At 50.4% G+C, this 19,236-nt stretch overlaps 1 protein-coding gene across 4 annotated transcripts in view; it reads right to left on the bottom strand.

The window, feature by feature from the left end:
• Window positions 1-781: 781 nt before the first annotated feature.
• The window catches only part of DIDO1 (death inducer-obliterator 1), a 51,176-nt gene continuing 32,721 nt past the window's right edge, over window positions 782-19,236 (bottom strand). For 3 of the 4 annotated variants that reach the window (XM_081288981.1, XM_081288980.1, XM_081288979.1), the window contains exons 8-17: window positions 18,032-18,500; window positions 17,741-17,900; window positions 16,787-16,903; window positions 16,538-16,642; window positions 16,156-16,291; window positions 15,392-15,920; window positions 14,843-14,996; window positions 13,793-13,882; window positions 12,820-13,015; window positions 782-5,463 (exon numbers count right to left, since the gene is read on the bottom strand). In XM_081288981.1, coding sequence (XP_081145107.1) covers window positions 2,249-5,463; window positions 12,820-13,015; window positions 13,793-13,882; window positions 14,843-14,996; window positions 15,392-15,920; window positions 16,156-16,291; window positions 16,538-16,642; window positions 16,787-16,903; window positions 17,741-17,900; window positions 18,032-18,500 — 5,171 coding nt within the window. In that variant the 3' untranslated portion in view covers window positions 782-2,248. The remainder of the gene's footprint in view (window positions 5,464-12,819; window positions 13,016-13,792; window positions 13,883-14,842; window positions 14,997-15,391; window positions 15,921-16,155; window positions 16,292-16,537; window positions 16,643-16,786; window positions 16,904-17,740; window positions 17,901-18,031; window positions 18,501-19,236) is intronic. The other variant, XM_081288982.1, reaches the window with a different exon arrangement.

Here is a 19,236-nt window from a genome sequence, read left to right as displayed (position 1 = left end):
CAAGGGCTGGGGCAGTGGGGCTGGTCCGGGAAGTTAAGGGTGTGCAGGAAGACCGCAGAGCCTGAGGCTGAACAGCCTGCAGGCCAGACAGGGCTCACGCACTCTGTAGTCGGGCTCTGTGCTGAGATGGCTTGGCAGAAATCTTGACTTTTCCTACTGGGCAGCCCCTCGGCTGTCCTGGGGTCATCTGATCTTCCTGGAGTGAGGGGCCACCACAGAGGCAGTTTCCAGGGCCACAAAAGTGGCCTGCCAATGGTGTGGGGCTGCTGGCCAACACAGATGCCCTGGATTGCCCCTCCTTTTTCAGTCTGTTTTCAGATTTGCTGTTAGCACAGGGTGCCACCAAATACCCCACCAAGCAGGTGCTACAGGTGCTGCCTGCACTTTGGGTCTTGCCACTATGCTTAGCCGAGCTGTTGGATGCCTGTGCCTGCTGAGCACGTTACCAGCAGATGACATCTGTGGGCAGGGCCATGGGCAGGCACTCAGGCCAACTGCCCAGCCAGCTGTGTTTTGGCCATTGTGGAGGCCATAGCTGCTTTAATAGGGAGCCATGGGCCAGGACTGGGCTTGGGGGGAAACTCCTACCCAAGCAGCACCTGCTCCGACAGACCACGGGCCTTAAGCCCTTGCAGAGGCCTCGACTAACTCCAGTAACTGCCTGCTTTATGAGCAGGGCCAGCAACAGGTGGAGGGAGGGCCCAGATCCGCTGAGGGGGCCTGGGGGCCAAGGCCAAGTGAAGACCCAGAGACAAGAACTCTCCGTAGATGTTTATTCTACTTCAAGTAACAAAACCTATGAAGTCCTGTGTTTTAATATACAGTGATATAACACTCTGCAATACAAAATACGATTTACAGAAATTTCTATCAAGTAAACCTAAAGAAACACACTTGATTTTTACATTTGTGTATTTAAATTAGAAAAATTTGCTTTATATGTAAAAAAAACCCTTCACATCCTATTAGATGTTGGAACTTGACACCTACTTTAATGTAATTTAACCTACTGACACTTGGTTCATAAACATCTCAGACTGCTAAGTTCTTGATGTTTTCTCAACTTAAAAATTTGTGCTATAAAGTGAAAAATCTGTAGTGATGTACAATGGAATAAAAGACTCCAAAGAACAAATGGAAGTCTCTAATTTTATATCTGCAAAAGTAAGCTTATGAAAATATAAAAAGAATTATCAAAGTGTATTTGTACAGTCGAACAGGCTGCCAGGCTCCTCCGCTGCCTACTGAGCGCTGCCCAGAAGCGCCTGACGAGCAGCACCACACTGCGTTCCGGGGCGGAAACCCTGTCTTGCTTGACTAAGAGCCACTCTTCTGCTCCCTTCATACAAAGACCCTCCATTCCAGTAACAAACTTCCAAACTGACACCCGACTCATGGCAGCTGGGCCCCAGCGCACGTTCCTGGGATCTTGGGATATGAGAGTGCTGCTCAGAGGCAGAATTTGATACCGCATTCCTGATTGTGCACATCGAAGAGACCCCCACCCCCTTACGTATACTTAATTGGTTTATTTTTTCTTTCTTTAGGCTGGTAAAACGTAAACATTTTTCATTAAATTGTTATTTAAAATGCAACAATTTCTGCTAGGATAGATGCTGCTTTTAATTTTTTTTTTTTGAAAAAAAAAAGGTGATATATAAAAACTGAGAAAAACTAAGAAACATGTTTGGCTTCTGGGTTTAAACTTGAAACTCAATCCCTTTATGACTAAAGAAAGATGTATTTGCAAGTTCTGGGCTTCTCGACTCCCCAGGGGAGCTGCTAAGACTGTCCTCCACAACCCACCCTCAGCTCCCAGACAGCAGCGGAGGGCCCTGTGCGCAGCCTGGGAAAGGGAGACCGATGAGACGCCAGCAAAGGTATGGCTCTAAGGTCCACTGAAATTCCCTTAAAATTTACAAGTCGAGTTATTGGAAAAGATAACTTTATAATCTGAAAAAGCAATATGCTTTTGTAGACACCTTCCCATTTATCTAAGTTAAATGGAAATATTAAGAGTTCTTAGGTTTTTTAAAAAAGCATCAGAATTGTAAAGATGTGAAATCTTGTTAAGAAACCATTATACACAAAATTACAGTAATTTTTGAAGTCCAGAATATTCTATCCTGCATCAAGTTCATAGCTATTTCAAAAACTGTTTGCTCGATACATTTTATGAACTTGGCTTTTAAAAAGGATTTCTGCCAGGCCCACACGTGCCTGTGCTGCGCAGCCTCGGGGCAGGGCCCTAGGCCTGAGCAGAAGTGCCATCTGTGTCGGGGGCCCTGGTGGCCTCGGGCTTTGTGTCCCGGGAGCTCTCTGCGCTCTTGCTGCGATCTTTGCGGTCCCGGCCTCGCTCACGCAGCTCCCGGTCTTTGTCACGGGCCCTGTCTCGGTCCCGCCTGCGGTCCCGGTCTCGGTTTCGGCTCCTCTCCCGGCTCCGGTCCCACTCCCTGGCCCGCTCGGCCTCTCTCTCCCTGTCCCTGTTGGTGCCCCTCTCGCGGCTCTTGTCCCACTCCCGGCTGCAGTCTTTCTCCCGGTGTCTCTCCCACTCGCGGCTCCTCTCCCAGTCTCTCTCCCGACTCCAGTTTCTGCCACGCTCCCGCTCCCGCCTCCGGTCCTCAAAGACGCGGCCCGGCCGACTCTCTTGCACTTGGGCTTCTGGCTCATCTGGTGTTTTTTCTTTGGGCCCAGATTCAAACCGCTCTCTCTGCCTCACTTCAAAAGTCTGGTTCCTATACTCATGGCCTTTGCCCTCACGGAACTCAGACACCCACTGGCCCTCCGCCTCAGGGCCCGGTCCTGATGCTGCACTGGAGGGCACAGCTGTGGTGGGACCCGCCTCGTCCCACCTGTCCTTCCTGAGCTGTGGGGGGTGGCTCGGAAGCTCCAGCAGGGGTCTGGGGGGTGGCTTCATCGCTTGCGGGGACGGGCCTTGGAAGTGAAACCGGGTAGGTGTCTGTTCATTTTTTTCAGTAAAGGGAGCTGAGCCCCTTGGTCCCCCAAATGGCAGAGGTGCTGGTGCCCTCTGATTTGCAAACCTGGGTGGGGAGTTTACCCTCTGCTCTTCAAACTGCTGAGGCTGAATGCCTCTGGGGCCTGGCATGAAACTCGGTGCCTGGCCTCTGGGGCCTTCAAACTGACTGGGGTGGGGGCCCCGGGCAGTTTCAAACTGGCTGGGATGGGGCCCTCTTGGGCCCACAAAGTGGCCAGGGGGTGGTCCCCTCTGACCTCCAAACTGAGCAGGTGGGGGGCCTCCTCGGGGTCCTTTCAGCTGAGTCAGTAGAGGCCGCCTCTGGCCTCCAAACTGGAAAGGCGGGGCACCCCTGCCCCCCATGAACTGGGCCTGCTCGGGCCCTTCACACTGGGCAGGGGCGCCAGCTGTGTCACTGTACGGGGCCTCCTGGAACTCTCTTTTCTCCCCATGGAGGTCTTTGCGCTCTTCAAATTGTGCTGGGGCTCCTCCTCTGGGCCCACCAAGGTAGGAGGGCGAGGGGCCCCTGGTGTCCCCATAAGGAGGTGGCCCATGCTGCCCTGAGAATAAGGAAGGGATGGGTCCCTTCTGGACTCCAAATCTGGTGGGTGGAGGTCCCCTTGGACCATCACTGTTAGGAACAACATTCTCCTCTGAAAATGGAGGGACTGGCCCCCTTGGTCCCGGGAAGCTGGGGCCATGAAGTCCTGACATCCCAAAAGTGCGAGGTGCAGGTTCGCGCTGTCCAGGAAACTGGGGCAGAGGGGCCCCTGCTTTCTGCCCAGGTGGGGGGAATAGGGCACTGGGCTGTGGCTCTCTGCCTGCCTCCGAGTCACCTGCTGGGGTGTCACTCTTCCCAGCAGGTTGGGCGTTTCTTGGGTCCTCAAAAGGGGAGGAGCCGAGAGGCTTTTCCTGAGGTGTAAACACTGGCCCTGAGAAAGGCTCTCTCCCTCCTGAGGGGTTAAAACTCTGTAGCTCGTTCTGTGGAGGGAAGCCAGGCTGAAAGGCTGTGCTCGGGGGTGTGGGCAGCAGCACTCTCCGGGCAGGTCTGGCCACGCTGTCTCCAGCTGCCTGGGGATGGACACTCTCTAGGGCCTGCTGGACAGAGTTTCCAGGGTGCTCACACCTCTGGCCATCCTGCTCAGATAACAGAGGAGCAGTCTTTTCCCCCACTGCCCATGAAGCAGCTGATGACTCCTTTGCTTCCTGGGTGGGCACAGGCACCTGGCCAGCTGGAGGCGCTTCCCTGGGGGGCAGGGTGCCCTGTGGGACTCGCAGGCCTCCCGCTGGGGCCCTGGGGAGGGCTTCACTCTCACAGTTCTCAGCAGCCAGCCGCCTGGCCTGCCGCGGATCTCGGCTCTGCCTGGCCTCTGAGCTCTGGCTTGCCCCAGAGGCTCCCTGACTCTGGTCTGGGACCTGCTGCTCCTGTGGGAACATCTCGGCCTTGCCCAGGGAAGACTTGGGAGGTGGCGACATCAGTGCATCTGAAACAGAGAAGTGGGCCATGGAGACCCCGACGGCCGCCCTCTGCTGCCTCAGCGCCTCCTCCTGCTCCTCCAGCTGCCTCTTCTGCTCCTCAATTTGTTTGTTCAGTTCTTCCAACATCCGCTGTTGTTCAACCAAGGAGGGAGCGGGGCCGGCGGTGGAGAACTCCACAGGCCTCTCTGCAGAGCTGCTTCTCACATCCACGCACATTCTGTTGGGGAGGTCGTCAATGGTCACTTTGGCTTCTTCCAAAATTGTTTCATCTTCGGGGTCATAGGCCACCTCTTCCCTCTCTGCTGTGTCAGGAGCTTTTTCCCCGTCATGGTGACCCCCTCGCTCAGCCAGGGGGGCGTCAAAGGCTCGCTCTGGGTCGTACTCTTCCTCCGGGTCATAGGGCCTGTCATCTTCTTCCTCCTCCAAGGCCTTATCTTTTGAGAACTGACCAAACTGCTGAACAATTGGATCTAACAAAGGAGCCGCTGACACTCCGTCCTCGCCCTTGGCTCTGGGATCCTGCTGGACAGCTTGAGACGGCCCAGCAGACTCTTTCACTGGGGGCTCAAATGATTTCTTCTTTCCAAAGAGAGTCTGCAGGATGTGCTCCAGGGGCGAAGCTGTTTTTGCGGTGGATGAAGTGATGGGGGAGGCTGCCCTGGGAGCTGCTGCTGCCGCTGCAGGTGCTGAGGTGCTGCTGGTGGCTCCTGGCTTGAGGGATGACAATATTTTCAACACTGGGGGTTCAGGAAGAGGGGGTGGGGGTGGAGGGGACCCAGGGGGTGTGGTGCTGATAGCCGTGTCTGCAGAGTAGAGTTGGTACTTGGGGGCTTTCTTCTCGGGTTGTGGGGCTGCAGTTACCCTGGGGTAGATGGAAACATCCATTTCTTCTTGCTGAAGTCGGGCTCGCTTCTCATCCATCTTGTCTAGCTCTCCAGCATTTGAAGGACGTTTTATTTTTTGACAGATTACTAACCCAAGGATCATATTTGGACGTGGGGACTCAAGACCTGAAAAACAAAATATTCGTATAAACTTTAGAATCTGAATCCAGCTTTCATCCTTCAGAGACAAAGTGTGTTAAGGTTTTTTTGGGGGGCATGTTTATTAGCTAGAAGAAGAGCTTCTGTGACAAAATAAAACCAAGAGTTTGATTATTATGGCAAAATACCAGCAGCTTTAGTCCCTGAACACACCAGTGTGCCTGCCTGGTCCTGACAGCTGCTGTCCTAAAGGGAAGAGCGATTAACTCACTAGTCACAAATTACAGACCCAGGGCCCAACTCCTGAGCACATTCATCCCATTTTCAGAACTCAGCTCCATTTTAAAAAGTCTGATGCTATAGCATCCAGAGGGAGGTGGTGGAAAGGCCCTCTGCAAGCTTCTGCTGGCTGAGCCACAGGGACCCAGAGGTCCCAGGATGAACACCAAAGCTTTGCTGTGCTTTTGCTTGCCCCTGCTGCATGTCAGAATAACCCTTTGTCTTTAGTGTATGAGGTGAACTCAAAGGCTACACATGCTAGCAGTAAATGTCAGGGGACCAATTCAACTCCATTAATAATGACCAGCGAAGCACAAGCTATCAATGAGATCCTTAGTCTCTGGTGTCAGGTTTGCAATTAATGAGAAAAATGAAGTTGCATGAAATGGCTAATTACCTTAGAGTTAGAACAGAACCCAGTGAGCAGTGTGTCAAGGAGTACCTGGTGCTCAAGAGAAGCACCCAAACAGCCAGCTCTGGGCTCCGTGGGGAGAAAACAAGTCCATGGCACAGTGTTTCTAAAAAGAGTTATTTCTTGAAAAGGGGTCATTCCAAAAATTAAGTTGTGGCAACTTAACTTAGATCAGAAATGCTAAGGGCTGGGGCTGTAGCTCAGTAGTAGATGCTTGCTTAGCATGTGTGAGGCACTGGGTTCACTTATCAGCACCATATAAGAATAAATAAAATAAAGGTATTATGTTCATCTACAACTGAAAAAAAAAAAAGAAAGAAATGCTGGGCTGAGGTTGTGGTTCAGTGGCACAGCACTTGCTTAGCACACGCGGGGCCCTGGGTTCGATCCTCGGCACCACATAAAAATAAACAAAACAAAGGTATTTGGCCATCTACAACTAAAAAAAAAAAAAAAAAAAAAAAAAAAAAAAAAAAAGAGCTAATATTCTAGTAAGCACCCCTCCCTGACATAAAAAGTCAAGAATAACAAAAAGAGGAACAAAAAGTCCAAGTCATAAGACAGTAACTTATGGGGGAAATAACACACAAAGGTCAAAATGTTGTTTCATAAACATATTTAAAATTAATCTATATGTATATTTGATTTATCTAACTGAATATTACTGAGGTACACGAGAGGTATTCATTGTATTTTTCTTATAATTAAAACCAGTACCAAAGATTCTTATTTTTGTGATTTTACAGACAACCATAAATCATTTCAAGTAGCTGTTTTTGAATACTATTATGCTGTTCTCACGGGAGTTAGCAGCTTTCTAAGTCCCAGGAAGGAGGTCCACCAGCAGGCTGAGCACAAGGGGATGCCTCTCCCTCCTCCCAGGCTGAGAGCCTCCTGCCTCCCTGGCTGGTGTGCAAGAGCTGGGGGCCACAACTGAAACCAGTCCTGGACCTTGCCACCATCCTTTCACCAGAGAAATGGCCCAGTGGGCACCAGAAGAGACAGGCAGAGGGGACAGAAACCGGAAAGTCAGGAAGGACACAATGAACATCACACTCAATTTTCTACAGCCAGCAAATGTGAAGGGCAATCTTCACATTTCCTATGAAAACTGAAGTAAAGATACCTTAACTTGAAATAGTACTATTTTCACCATAATTGCCATTAATTTACTGAATATAACATACTGGAATCCATGGTGTTGGGATAGGGTCAACTGTTAAACTGGCTATCACGGCCTTTCTGTATCGAACGCTTGTCGAGGCTGGGGGTGTAGCTCCGGGGTAGTGATTGCCTAGCACGTGCAAGATGCTAGGTTCAATCCCCAGCACCCTGGTGTCAGGGGAGGGTTGCCTGCTGAGCACCTGTGGAGCATTTCCCTGGAGCAGCTCTGCAAGGCGGGCTCACTCTGGAACCTGACACCAAGAGCACAAGTGGGAACGGGATCTGCAAGCTGTGAGGGTGAGGGTCCTTGGTGCGGAGAAGTGGAGGAGGTCAGCTCAGTGCTGACCCCTTGTACTCAACATGGAGGGGCTACACTGCCTCACTGTGGGAAAGTCCAAGTTCTAAAAAAGGGCCTGTGGTACAGATCAATCTCAGGTCAATAAAGGGTGTATATGATGGGCACATCACCACTCCGACTAAAGCCTGGAGGGCTCAACAGACTTGCACCAGATTGACCTCTGCTGCCACAGTCCTCCCAGTGAATTGAGTACTATTTGTGCTGGTTGTGCGCAGAAGGCATCTCCAGGTTGCTATTGACCAGCTGCCGGTACTCTAAAATACTGTCAACTCCTGACCATCCTATCTGCACACCATGGGAGGCCAATCAAGCTTCACACAGGTCAGTGTGCACTCAGTTTCCCTCTCATCTCCTCCAGGAATCGATTTAAATCCAAACGGGGCTGTCCCAAGATGCTGACTCCTCTTCTGAAACAGACCACCTCAACACCTGCCTTGTGTCTCGCTGCTGCTACAGACACATGGACATCTGACATTCAGCTAGCCCTGGGAAGCAGCTCCTGCCTGTGTAAGAATGCATGCATTCACTTTGGGCCTGGAAACATGCTCACTGATGGAGAAAAGGCACACCCCTAATTTGCATTTAACTGTGCTCTACTGATAAAGTAAAAGGGTCCCAAGTGCCTCCAGCTGTGCCCCATGCACGAGGACCAGCTCTCTTCAGCCTGCCCCACCCTAGTAGCTGCCATGTTAAGGGGTGGGGTGTGTCCTAAGAAGCAGTGACCACCAAGATGCTTACCCACCCACCTCCCCGAGGAGGGCTACTGTGGGATATGCAATTGATACAGTAGGTAATAACAGTTAGGTGGTGGGATGCTGAATACCAGCTGCAGTTGAAACATGCTGTCCTCCATTTCTACAAAGGTCAAGGGTGCTAATGCACGGGGGCCAACGTTTTCTTTCACAGTGTAGCACATTGAAAACAAGCACTTTGTGAGTCTCCAGTGTGTTGTCAAGGTGCAAGGGTCTAGCCTCATATACAGTGGTATCAGACCTCACCGACAGGAGAGAGGCAAACCAAGGACAAGTGTGTGGTTGAAAAGTGTGTGCCAATTAATCTCCTTAGACAAGACCAAAACCAGGACCCACCTCCAGGTGTGTCAGCAATGGGGACTGTGAGATGATGTGGCTGTGCCTCCACAGGTGCTGGGCCGCAGCACTTCTGTGACTGCCCCCACATTGTCCCTGATGTGTCACAGGTTGGTGCTGTTTTATTATAGAAAACTACCTGAAAGCTGACTCCTGCTAACCCCACAGCTATCAAAATGACAGTCATCCTTAATCTACCTGGCACGTTCAACTATTCATTACTTAACAATGAAAACCCTGTCATGGGTCTGAATCTGCCAAAACACATGTTGGAATAGCAATTGTGTGGAAGTTAATAAACAACAGTTCTCAGACATGGCTTGGATAGAGACCTGACGGACTTTGGGGAAACACTGCACTCCTCCTGACCGAGAGTGTGCATGCACACTCAGAACCTCCCCCTCTTTTCCACTCTGAATCCCTAAAGCTGATAGGAAGCCTCTGGGCCATGCGTGTTTCAGGCAAGAGGAGTGCTGCTGTCCATCTTCTTCCAGGTGCTTGGGTGTGGGCGACGCCCTGGAGCAGCCCTAGCCCACATGCCCTCTGCTGCTCAACTAACTGCCTGGTAAGCCCCTGGGAGCTGCCTGCATGGACAAGTAGCAAAGGTGGACCTACATCAGGTGGCCAGGAGCTACCAAACAGTTCCAAGTCAAACAAACAATGACCAGTTTCCATGAAATATTTTTATTGATTTAGAAAGAGAAAGCAGTACATTCCATTCAATACTGCACATAACTTTGATTACAATTTCTGTGCAAAGCCACTGATACAAACACATGAAAACTAAAGAACTGCTTACCTGCCAATGTTTCAAGGCATAGAACTTCCCTGCTAAATGAGACGCAGTAAAATACAAAAAAGATGTGGTGGAGTTTGCTGCTCCTCCAATGCTTCCCTGTGGACAGGGAAGGGGGCTCAGGGAGGACTGTACCAGCCTGTGGTGGGCTGGGCTGCACAGCAGGCACCGCATCAAGACCAAGCCAGGTTCTCTGACCTGATGGTGGCCCTGGTGAGCACCCTGGGGACATCCTGGTTTCAGGCCCAGCACTGCCAGGGCCACACAGATGAGCAAGATGAACTTTCCCTGACTAGTTTTGCTCCTGTTACTGAGACCCAGACCTGCACTGTGACTCCAAGTCCTCCCAAAAAGTCCTGCAGAGCTAATGTCCAAGTGGAGAGGGTGCACAGATGGATTAAGCGTCCCGGGCATTCCAGCTGTTCTTGACACTACAAGACCACCTACATCTTTGTGGAGAGGATCATTAAAATGCACCAGGACAAAAGTGTCCTACAGAAAGCGAGCGGGCTCTGGGCATGCACTGAGCTCCCATGGTCTGTATGTGGTTGAGCCCCATGGGAGCAGCTCCATAGGGGACCAAATGCTGGATGGCGGGCCAGCCGGAGCCTTGGCACCTCTGGGGTCTCAGCTTGCTTTCCAAGTGTGAAAAGCAGAGCTTGTGAGGGACCTCCAGTGACTCTCTGTGGTGTAAACTGGGGCAGAGGGACAAGTGGGTCACTTTCCTGCAATCACCTCACCTTTCCACCCACTTCATGCCATCTGAGCATACTGGGCACAGGACCGACCATCTGCTCACACTACCCCTGCTGCAGAGAGCAGCTCAATGCTGGGGTGCCACAGTCTCTTTCAGGCCTAGGCTTCATATGCTGCACAGACCGTGGAAGGGAGGCAACCATGATACTGAGCAAGGATCTGGGGCAAGGGGGCCTGTGGAGACCCCAGCCTCAACACTTCCTAGGCAAGGGACGGCAGGAAGTGCAGGGACCACTGTTTGCCATATGGCAGATGTTCAGACGGGACTGTGGGTCTGCTGGGGAGACATTGTCACCAGATTCACATGGGGTCTGAACTTTCAAAGGCTTCTGCAGAGACTAGACTTGGTGAGGACAGGGACAGAGGCCAGAGTCCTTCTCCTGCTAGGCCTTCCACACACACACACACCCCTACTTCTAGAAAACGCCAAGCCAAGCCGTCTGCATAGGGCCAGGTCCAACAAGCCCAGCCCAGGCCAAGGTGCTGCTGCCCGTGTGCAGACGCCACGCACACGCAGACACATGCGCGTGCTGACAGTGGGCCAGAGAATGGAGAGCAGCTTATCAAAGCCCGTGGGCTAAAGTCTTCACAAGTTAACAGGGAATACTTCATTGGTTACTTTTCTAAAACCCTCCTTTCTATTTCAACAGAACACAGTTGTTCTTTATTGTGGATGGACATCTGCCTATCTTTTCGAGTGTCCCCTCCAGGCAATGTCATGCAGTGGTGAGTGTGATATCCACTGAGTCACTGAGCAGAGAGGCTGGGTGCTCGGCACCCAGTCACATTCAGTGGAGGACCCCTCCTGCCCCTACGTCGTGGAAGTGCTCTCTTACAGCACTGCACCATGTGAGTGGCTGCTGCAGCTCACAATGGAGGCGCTGCTCGCTTTTCTGGTGGCCCCCCTTGACCCTTTCACTGTCTGCTGTTGGACCCTCCTTTAATTCCTGTGCTTGGTAGGGACTATTGAGGGCCCCATGTACCCCAGCCCACACTAACTCCAGGTGGCTCCACGTCCCTGGTAATCAGTCCTCATCTGGCACCGCCAAGCTGGAGATGAGGCAGAGTGCAAATAAGGGTGGAACCTTCATTTTTTAGCAAGGGATCCAACTCACATTTCTCTAATAAAAAAGGCTTGTGGCAGCACAGCTCTGCGTCACAGAGAGTCACGTGGACTCCAACTCCCACACTTGTAACTGACCGGATGCTCTCCATAGGTGTCTGAGGGTCAGCTTCTGGATCTTCACTCCCAGGAGGACTGGACACCTCTTCCCCCTGGTCACGATGGCACTGGCCAGTGCTCTTCACATGGCTGCCACCAATCACCTTCAGGGCTCTTTCTGCCACCCAGGTCATATTTCTTTACCCAAGTAGGATTTGACAGGACATGCTAAAGCACTCAGCTTTTAAAACATGCTTGGCATTAAAATGATTTCATGTACCCTGCCGGTTAAATTTTACTCTGGAATTACTGATACTAATCAATACCTTTATGGGCATATAATTCCAGAAAGCAGGTCCAGGCTGAGCCCAAGCTGGGACTAGGGGCAGCTCATTGGGAAGAGCCGTGCTTGGGCAATGACTCTGGCCCCAGGACCCTGCTACCTCGGGCACATGGGTTGAGTGTGCCACATGGATTGAGCAGCAGGAGCACTGTTCCAAGGCCTGGATGGCACAAGGAGGCAGGGTCTAGACTGCAGCTGGAAGTGCTCGCGGCATCCAGTGGCTGCCTCTACAACAAAGCACTCAAAGAGCCATTGATTGAGCATGGGACAGACACATCAGATTTTAGGTAAGACCAGCCTCAGGGGACTTCGTAGTCCAAATGTGGGCATCAGGTGACACTCCCCTTCTTCAAAGGGACTAAGAAGAACTGGACACTACTGGATCAGCCCCCCTTTAGAATAAACCTCATCTTGGAACAAACCTGGAACACTTTCCAGGTTAATTTATAAATAATCCTTTAGATACCACATTTTCTAAGGAAGGAGTAAGCACAAAGCAGTTCACCAAGGATGAAAGGACTTATTAAAATCATAGGAGTATTCACTGGGAGGAATGTTCTTGCACGTCAATGCCCACCGTCACAGCCCAGGAATCATCCCTTTGGAGGATCCATACTGATCACTGCAGAGGTGAGCAGCAGTGACGAGCCTGGGGGGGGGGGGGACGGGGACGGGACACAGGAGCGCTGCCTTTCACTGCCCCCAAGGCTGGCCCTTGGTGTCACCGACCCGAGACTCCGAGACTCCAACAGGCAGTTGGAAGTGGTGGGCTTCTCCCTCTTCTTGAACCTCTGAGACAATGTCTACACTAACGGGGTCCTTCCAGGGCCATGTCTGTGTCACAGAGGATGGGCTCCCAGGCCAGACCATGCTTTGTTTGCTCCTCTAACTCCAGCTCCTGGGAAGACCCAGTGTGGGGGAAGTGGCAGGTCCACCATGTCACAACTCTGTGGGACTGTGTGTTGGGGGAGAGGGTTGTGTGGGGACTGGACATGCCTAATGACCTCCCAGAAGGCAGTGCTTACCTGGTCCCTCAAAAGGCAAGAGTTTGGGTGGCACTGGGTCCTTAGCACTCAGTGGGATCAAGTAGAGGTCCTTGACATGCCTGTTGTTATTCGCTACAACACCAAAGCGGCCACGGCTGCTAAAATAGGAGTAGAGAGAAATGTAGGCAACCTCTTCCTCCTCTGTTGCAGGGTGAAAGCGGATCAGACAAAGCTCCTGCAAAGCAAATAGCACAGGGCAAAACAGTCACTTGTGGCTGCCCTCAAACAAGCATGCCCTTTATATCTAAAGTCTGAGCCTAAGTCTCACAGATTCCAAAACAGAGGGTTAGGAATTCTTACTTTCACAGTCCTGTGGTCCACATAAAGAAAATAAAGGTTCGAGTTTTAGCCTACTGGACTGAACTCTTCAGCACAAAATCCTTTAAACCACTGCACTCGGCCTTGACCTCTTAGTGAGCCACTCTGGGTGCAGGTCAGTTCAGCCGTGTCCTACACAGCAGGCTTGCCCACGGATGACAGAGGTCATGCTGAACAGGGTGTAGGAGTTGCAAGAGTTGCCTAGTCATCTCCCCCTAGGAGGGTTGCCTGGATCAGAGGGTTTAGCCTTTCTGTGAGTCTGATGACATACAGACCCCCCCCCCCACCCCGCCCCAGGAAGCTGCGCAGAGGACAAGCAACTGCAGATAAATCTCAGGGGCTCTCAGGAAATTGAAGCCGACTCAAGCTTAGGCTAAGTGTATGGAACAGGCCAGGCCACCTCTAGTTCCCGCCTCTTCTTCTCCTTCAGCCATGAAAACACGAGAAAAACAAAATTCACACATTTCTTACTAAAATCTAAGTGCACATACAACAAATCAGAAACCTCTATTACCGTACAACTTAAATACATCTTCACATAATAATATAACTATAAATTTAGACATGTTAAATAGCTAGGAAGAAAACAGACAACACCTTCTCCACCACCAGAGATCATACTATAAATGGATACCTTAGACACGGAAGACTTGAGCTTGCCGACATAATCCCAGACCGTCTTTGGAGCGATTCTCCCACCAATGTGAATTGTATCAGGCAAGTCCTAAACAGGAAGTGCTGGGAGTCAACAGCTAGTGCGGCTGTGGTACTCAGAGGCTAAGACAGGGGTCAAGTACCCAACCACCCAGGGTGCAAAAACAGCAGGACCAAGGACTCAAGGGAAATGCTAGTGGATAAAAGGTGACTGGGAACCACTGATCCCACCAGTGGTACGATAACTGTCTCCGCCCAAAGAGACTTCACTGTTCCATGCTTCTAGCTTCAGCTTTTTGGTGCTGGGGGCTGCATCCAGGGTCTCACGCCCCCTAAGTGAGCTATATTCCACTCCTTTTTTATGGTGGTGGCGGTGTGTGTGTGGGGGCACCAGGGATAGAACTCAGGGTCACTCGACCACTGAGCCACATCACCAGCCCTATTTGGTATTTTTTATTTAGAGACAGGGTCTCACCGAGTTGTTTAGTGCCTAGCCATTGCTGACGCTAGCTTTAAACTTGGCAATCTTCCTGCCTCAGCCTCCCAAGCTACTGGGATTACAGGCATGTGTCATGGTGCCCAGCCTCCAGTCCTTTTTGAGACAGGATCTCCATAAGTTGCCCAGGCTAGCCTTGTGATGGATTCTCCTGCCTCAGCCTCCTGAGTAGCTAAGACACAGGTGTGGTCACCATACCAAGTGGTTCCAAGTTTTTATGACTCTTTCACATACAGTTAAATTGTAAACACTAGTCAGGAAGACTGACTGGCAACTCCTTATTAAGGTCGTAATTGCCAACCAATGCTGTGTGTGTTCAACTGCACTAACAGAAGACCTACTACAGGGTCATTCATGCCACCCACCCATGCTGAGTCTGGGCACCTCATACCCTTGGCACTGCTCTGGGTTACAAGTCAACCACTTGGTCATCTCTGTCCAAGCACACTGGTTGACCTGATGCCCTGTCAGGACAGTCTGGTAAGAGACAGACAGACACACACACACACTCTCTTTCTCTCTCTTGGTTCTAACCTCGCTGAGATAATCGAAACACCCAGAGACAGGATACGCCTTGGTGACAAATTTTGCCACACTCTGCATGTTAATAAATCCTTTCCAAATGGTGCTGAGCCGAGACAAAAAGAGAGTTGTGTCTCCTTCTGGAGGAGACCGTGATTCTGAGACGCTGTAAAACAAAACCATAAGGAATACGTAAATCTTTTTGCACAGTGGGAATTCCTAAAGTGTGGACCCTTTGAGAAGTAAAAGTGGACTTTCCAAGGTTGGCAGCTTACTTTGGCCAATTAACCACATTAATTGTAATGATTTAAACAGACATTTTGTCCAAAGAAAATAAGGTGGATAGACAATAAATCTGAATGATTTTAAGTTCAAATTTCACCCTTCAAGATCTGTACCTCCCAAAATGACAATCAGGCACCCTAAGGAATTGAGCCTTTTTAGGACACGAAGGTACAAAGCCGATTCCTGGGTAAATTTGGGAGTTTAAGTGTTTGATTCCTTTTTAATGTAAAAGAAACAAGTGTCTTGGCTTGTTCAGGCCCTAGCTTGAGTACGCACCTGGTGTTTGGTGGTGGTGGAACTGACAAGTACCTTGGGTCTGGAGAAGAGGATGGCTTAGCCAATATGGACTTGGGTACCGTCACAGAGGTTAAAGCAGGCTTCAGCATGTCTGGTCTGGCTTCCACCGTGTGCGTGCTGTCCAGGTGGACTGTGGTGGACGCTGTGGCCATGCATGAACCACTCAGAGCGGTCCTCGGGTCCCGACCAGACACTGTGACTGTGGTGACCACCCCACCCCCACAGGGGGCTGGGCAGGGGGACAGGTCTTCCAACAGGGAGGGCTCAGGGCGGCCCTCTCCTGGAGGCCCAGGGAGGTGCCTTCTCTCCAGGTTTGCACGAGGAGCACTTTCTGGCTCTGGCTCCAAGGTGTTTTCGGGCACAGTCTCTGTAGTTCCTTCATCAGCTGAGTTGGGAAGCGGGTCGGGGGGAGAAGTGTCATACTTGGGTTTGAAGTCTTCTTTCTTGGCAGAAGCCGATAGCTTCTGTTTTTTAGGGGCTGGTTCGTCTTCCGAGGATGGAAGCTGACCTGAGGAATGTAAGGACAGACATTCAAGAGCACAGCTTGCTCCTGGGCAGGCAACGGCTTCCTGGGAGAACAGAGAGGATGAAGGTGGCTCTTCTGTGAAGGCCAGAAAAGCACTACAATCTTTCTGTCCGTACAGACTTTGGGCAAATACAACTGCCTCTAAAGAATAAGGGATTCCAAACAAAATCCAGGTTTCTCCTTTCCAAGGCTTCACCCCACCACAAGATATACTCACCAGTACAAATTTTACAGTTTAGATCAAAAAGATGGGCCCTGTGTTGACTCGTGGTGTCCTTTAGCATGCTGCTGAAGACATCAAGAAGGGGTGCTGCACTCTTCTCAGGGGCTGCCCGTACTGACTCTTGCTGTTCCTAAGAGTGAAAGAAAAAGAAAAAGGAGGTCACTTCTTTTCCAATCCATCCCACAGTATCAACACACAGGGAAGAAAGGTACACCATCAAGAGCCTGCAAGAAGGGCCATTGAATGCTGAAAATGTATGCACATGTCACACACACACACACACACACACACACACACACACACGGAGGCTACAAGCCCGAGAGCACTGGAAGGGGTTAATTTCAGCCTCTGCAACACTGAAACCGCGAATGCTCACATCTGAATCTGACACAGGTGGAGAATCCTCCATGTCAGGAATGGCTTCTGGCTTGACAGTGGTCTTCTTGCTTTCATTATGCAATTTAGTTCTGGAATCCATGACCTGATGTGAGGAAGACAGAAATGAGGCCTTAAAAGTGAACCCTGTTTTCTGGGCAGAAACCACATTTTCTATAAACAGCATGTGTGTTAACTTCTGGAGAAGGGAAGCCTCCAGGGCCTCAAGCACTGCCCCCTTCACACTCACAGATTTTGCTGGCCTCTCTTTCCACATGGAAAGCTCTTTAGACACAAGTTCCTCTGGCTTCATTCGCACAAGTTTTGACAGAGAGATTTCTTCACGGAGAACACGATGGAAGAGTCCCTACAAACAAACATCTTCCATTCATATTCATTCAAAAAATGTTTTAAGCAACTGCTTACTCGAAGGTATAGAGAAGCAGCAAAGAATCACAAGACACCCTGCCAGGGAGCAATACTCACAGGAGCAGCCCTGAGCAATAGTCACAGGTACTGCATACCTCCCTGAGGTGGAACCCCACCAAGCTCCCCAACACCATCTCAGAGGAAGCACCGGGCCACCCCAGCTGAGCTATGACAGCTCCTCAGGAAGACAAATCATGTGCAGAGTTAGCAATAAAGACAGGAAAAGCATTTCTACTACTAGAGGGATGCCAACCTTGGAAGATGTACCCAGTGCATGATACTTACTCTAAAAGGCAAACAAGGGTTCAGGAGGGGCCGTGCAAGGCTGGTGGCCAATCCTTACTACCCACAGCTACTCCAAGGACTAAGGTGTGAGAACTGCAGGTACAGTTCTCTTTGTATCTAACAAAGCCTCAGTAAATGAGGCTTGCTCAGAAAACAAGGGAGAAAAGGCTGCCCAAACCAGAAGATGGATATCCCATCTGCCAGGATATAAACCTCCAACTTTATTTTGGAACAACAGTGACAAACACATGATTTTACAGAAATGTTTTGGAGACTATATAATCCAGCAGAGTGGTGATGGTGAGGGTAGCAAGTGAGATCCCAGCAGGACACCAGTTCAGACAGGGCAGGGCAGGGCCCATGAAGGGGGAGGGGATGCTAGTGTCTCAGAATGTGGCATTTGCTGTGGACTCTGAGACCTGGCTAATGGAAACTAGAGGGCATCTCCTGGTCAGGAGTGTTCCAACACCTAGGTGCAACGCACACACACCTGATTCTTAGGATCCTTGAGGTTGAACATGATGCTGCGGTATTTGCTCTTATAGCGATTATCTGTAACTTGGAACAAGTTAAACATCTCCTTCTCAATGTGGAGGGCAATTTTTCCTACTTCATTCTCTGTCATGATTAAGTCATCACTGTCATTGACTCTGAACAGAACGAAAAAGAATGACATAAACCACTTGCATTTGTATATAAACAGGAGGCGATCTTGAAATGATCATGTTATAAACAAACAACCTCCCACTCAACAGATCAGACACGAAATAGAATAGCCCACCTTTTCCACAAAATCTCTTTCAAAGAACGTCTTATATTTTGCCGAATTTGTGAATTTGGCTGGGATGGGGCAGGGTTTGCAACTCCAATGCGTCCTGGGGCTGGTGAGGCTGTAGGGACAGAAGTTGCCACTGGCTTCCGGATGGCTCCCACCACAGCAGCAGAGGCGGGTGACTTCTTGGAAGCAGCTGCCACAGTAATAGGTGTTGGTCCTGCAGGCCTGGCAGCTGAAGCACCTGACTGGGCGACTGAGAGCCACGGCCTCTTGGGAATGGTGCCCTTGAAGCCCGAGGGTGACTTTTTAAAGGCTGGTTTGGCTCCTGCCACATTAGTGAAAGGAGGTGGCTTCTTTGGGACTAGACTTCTAGGCGAAGCTTGCCTGCCCACGGAGGTGCCCGGATGGGCTGTTTTCCTTGGGGCCGCCGCTGCTGCCACTGCTCTGTCCTCTGCTCTCCTGTCATCCTTCACAGCTGCAAAGCAGAGCAAGGGCACGTTGAGTGAGACAGCGGGTAGCATGTGCGCCACCTGACAGTCTCCCCTGGGTCAGCTTCACTTCCTGGGCCCTTCCTTGAGAAGCAAGACACTGAGAGAAAAGGGTCTTTTAAATCTTAAAACTCAGAAAGGCAATTAAGAGCTGCCAGGTAGTGTAGTGACCACACTTTACTAAGGAAAAATGCTTTATTATTACATTAAGCCTTTCAATTCTACCAACATGCTTACTGCTAAAGGCTCCACTTAATCACCAAGCTGTAAAACTGAAGAACAAATTTCACATTATCAAAAACAGGTAGATTTACAGTAGTGCCTTCAGTAAGAATTCCAGCACAATTCTTTTTTTGGGGAAATTTGATCCCATCAGTAAGGTGAAAATGGACAAGTTCTCCATGTATGTCCACCCCGTGAGGCTGGCCCCTCCTGTTAGTGTGAGGTCCTACGGAGGAGTCCATTGGGTGACAAATCTGCAGCATGGGGAAGATGGATCTTATTTTCATACCAAGAATCAAGTGCTAAGATCAGGTATGCTCTCTACAGACATCCCCAGGTACAACTTGAGTTAGTAATTCTATTTGTGATTGACAGGACAACTTAGTTGACAGCTGAAATCCCTCAACCTGCAAAGCTGGTCAAAGGTCGGTACCTAATCAACTACATTGAAACCCTTATCAGAGCACCTCAATCAGAGCTCAGCACTGCAGCCTGGCTGGG

This window comes from Spermophilus citellus (assembly GCF_964194105.1).
Source record: "Spermophilus citellus genome assembly, chromosome: 4".
NCBI lineage: Eukaryota > Metazoa > Chordata > Mammalia > Rodentia > Sciuridae > Spermophilus > Spermophilus citellus.
This window is presented reverse-complemented; position numbering and strand designations above follow the sequence as displayed.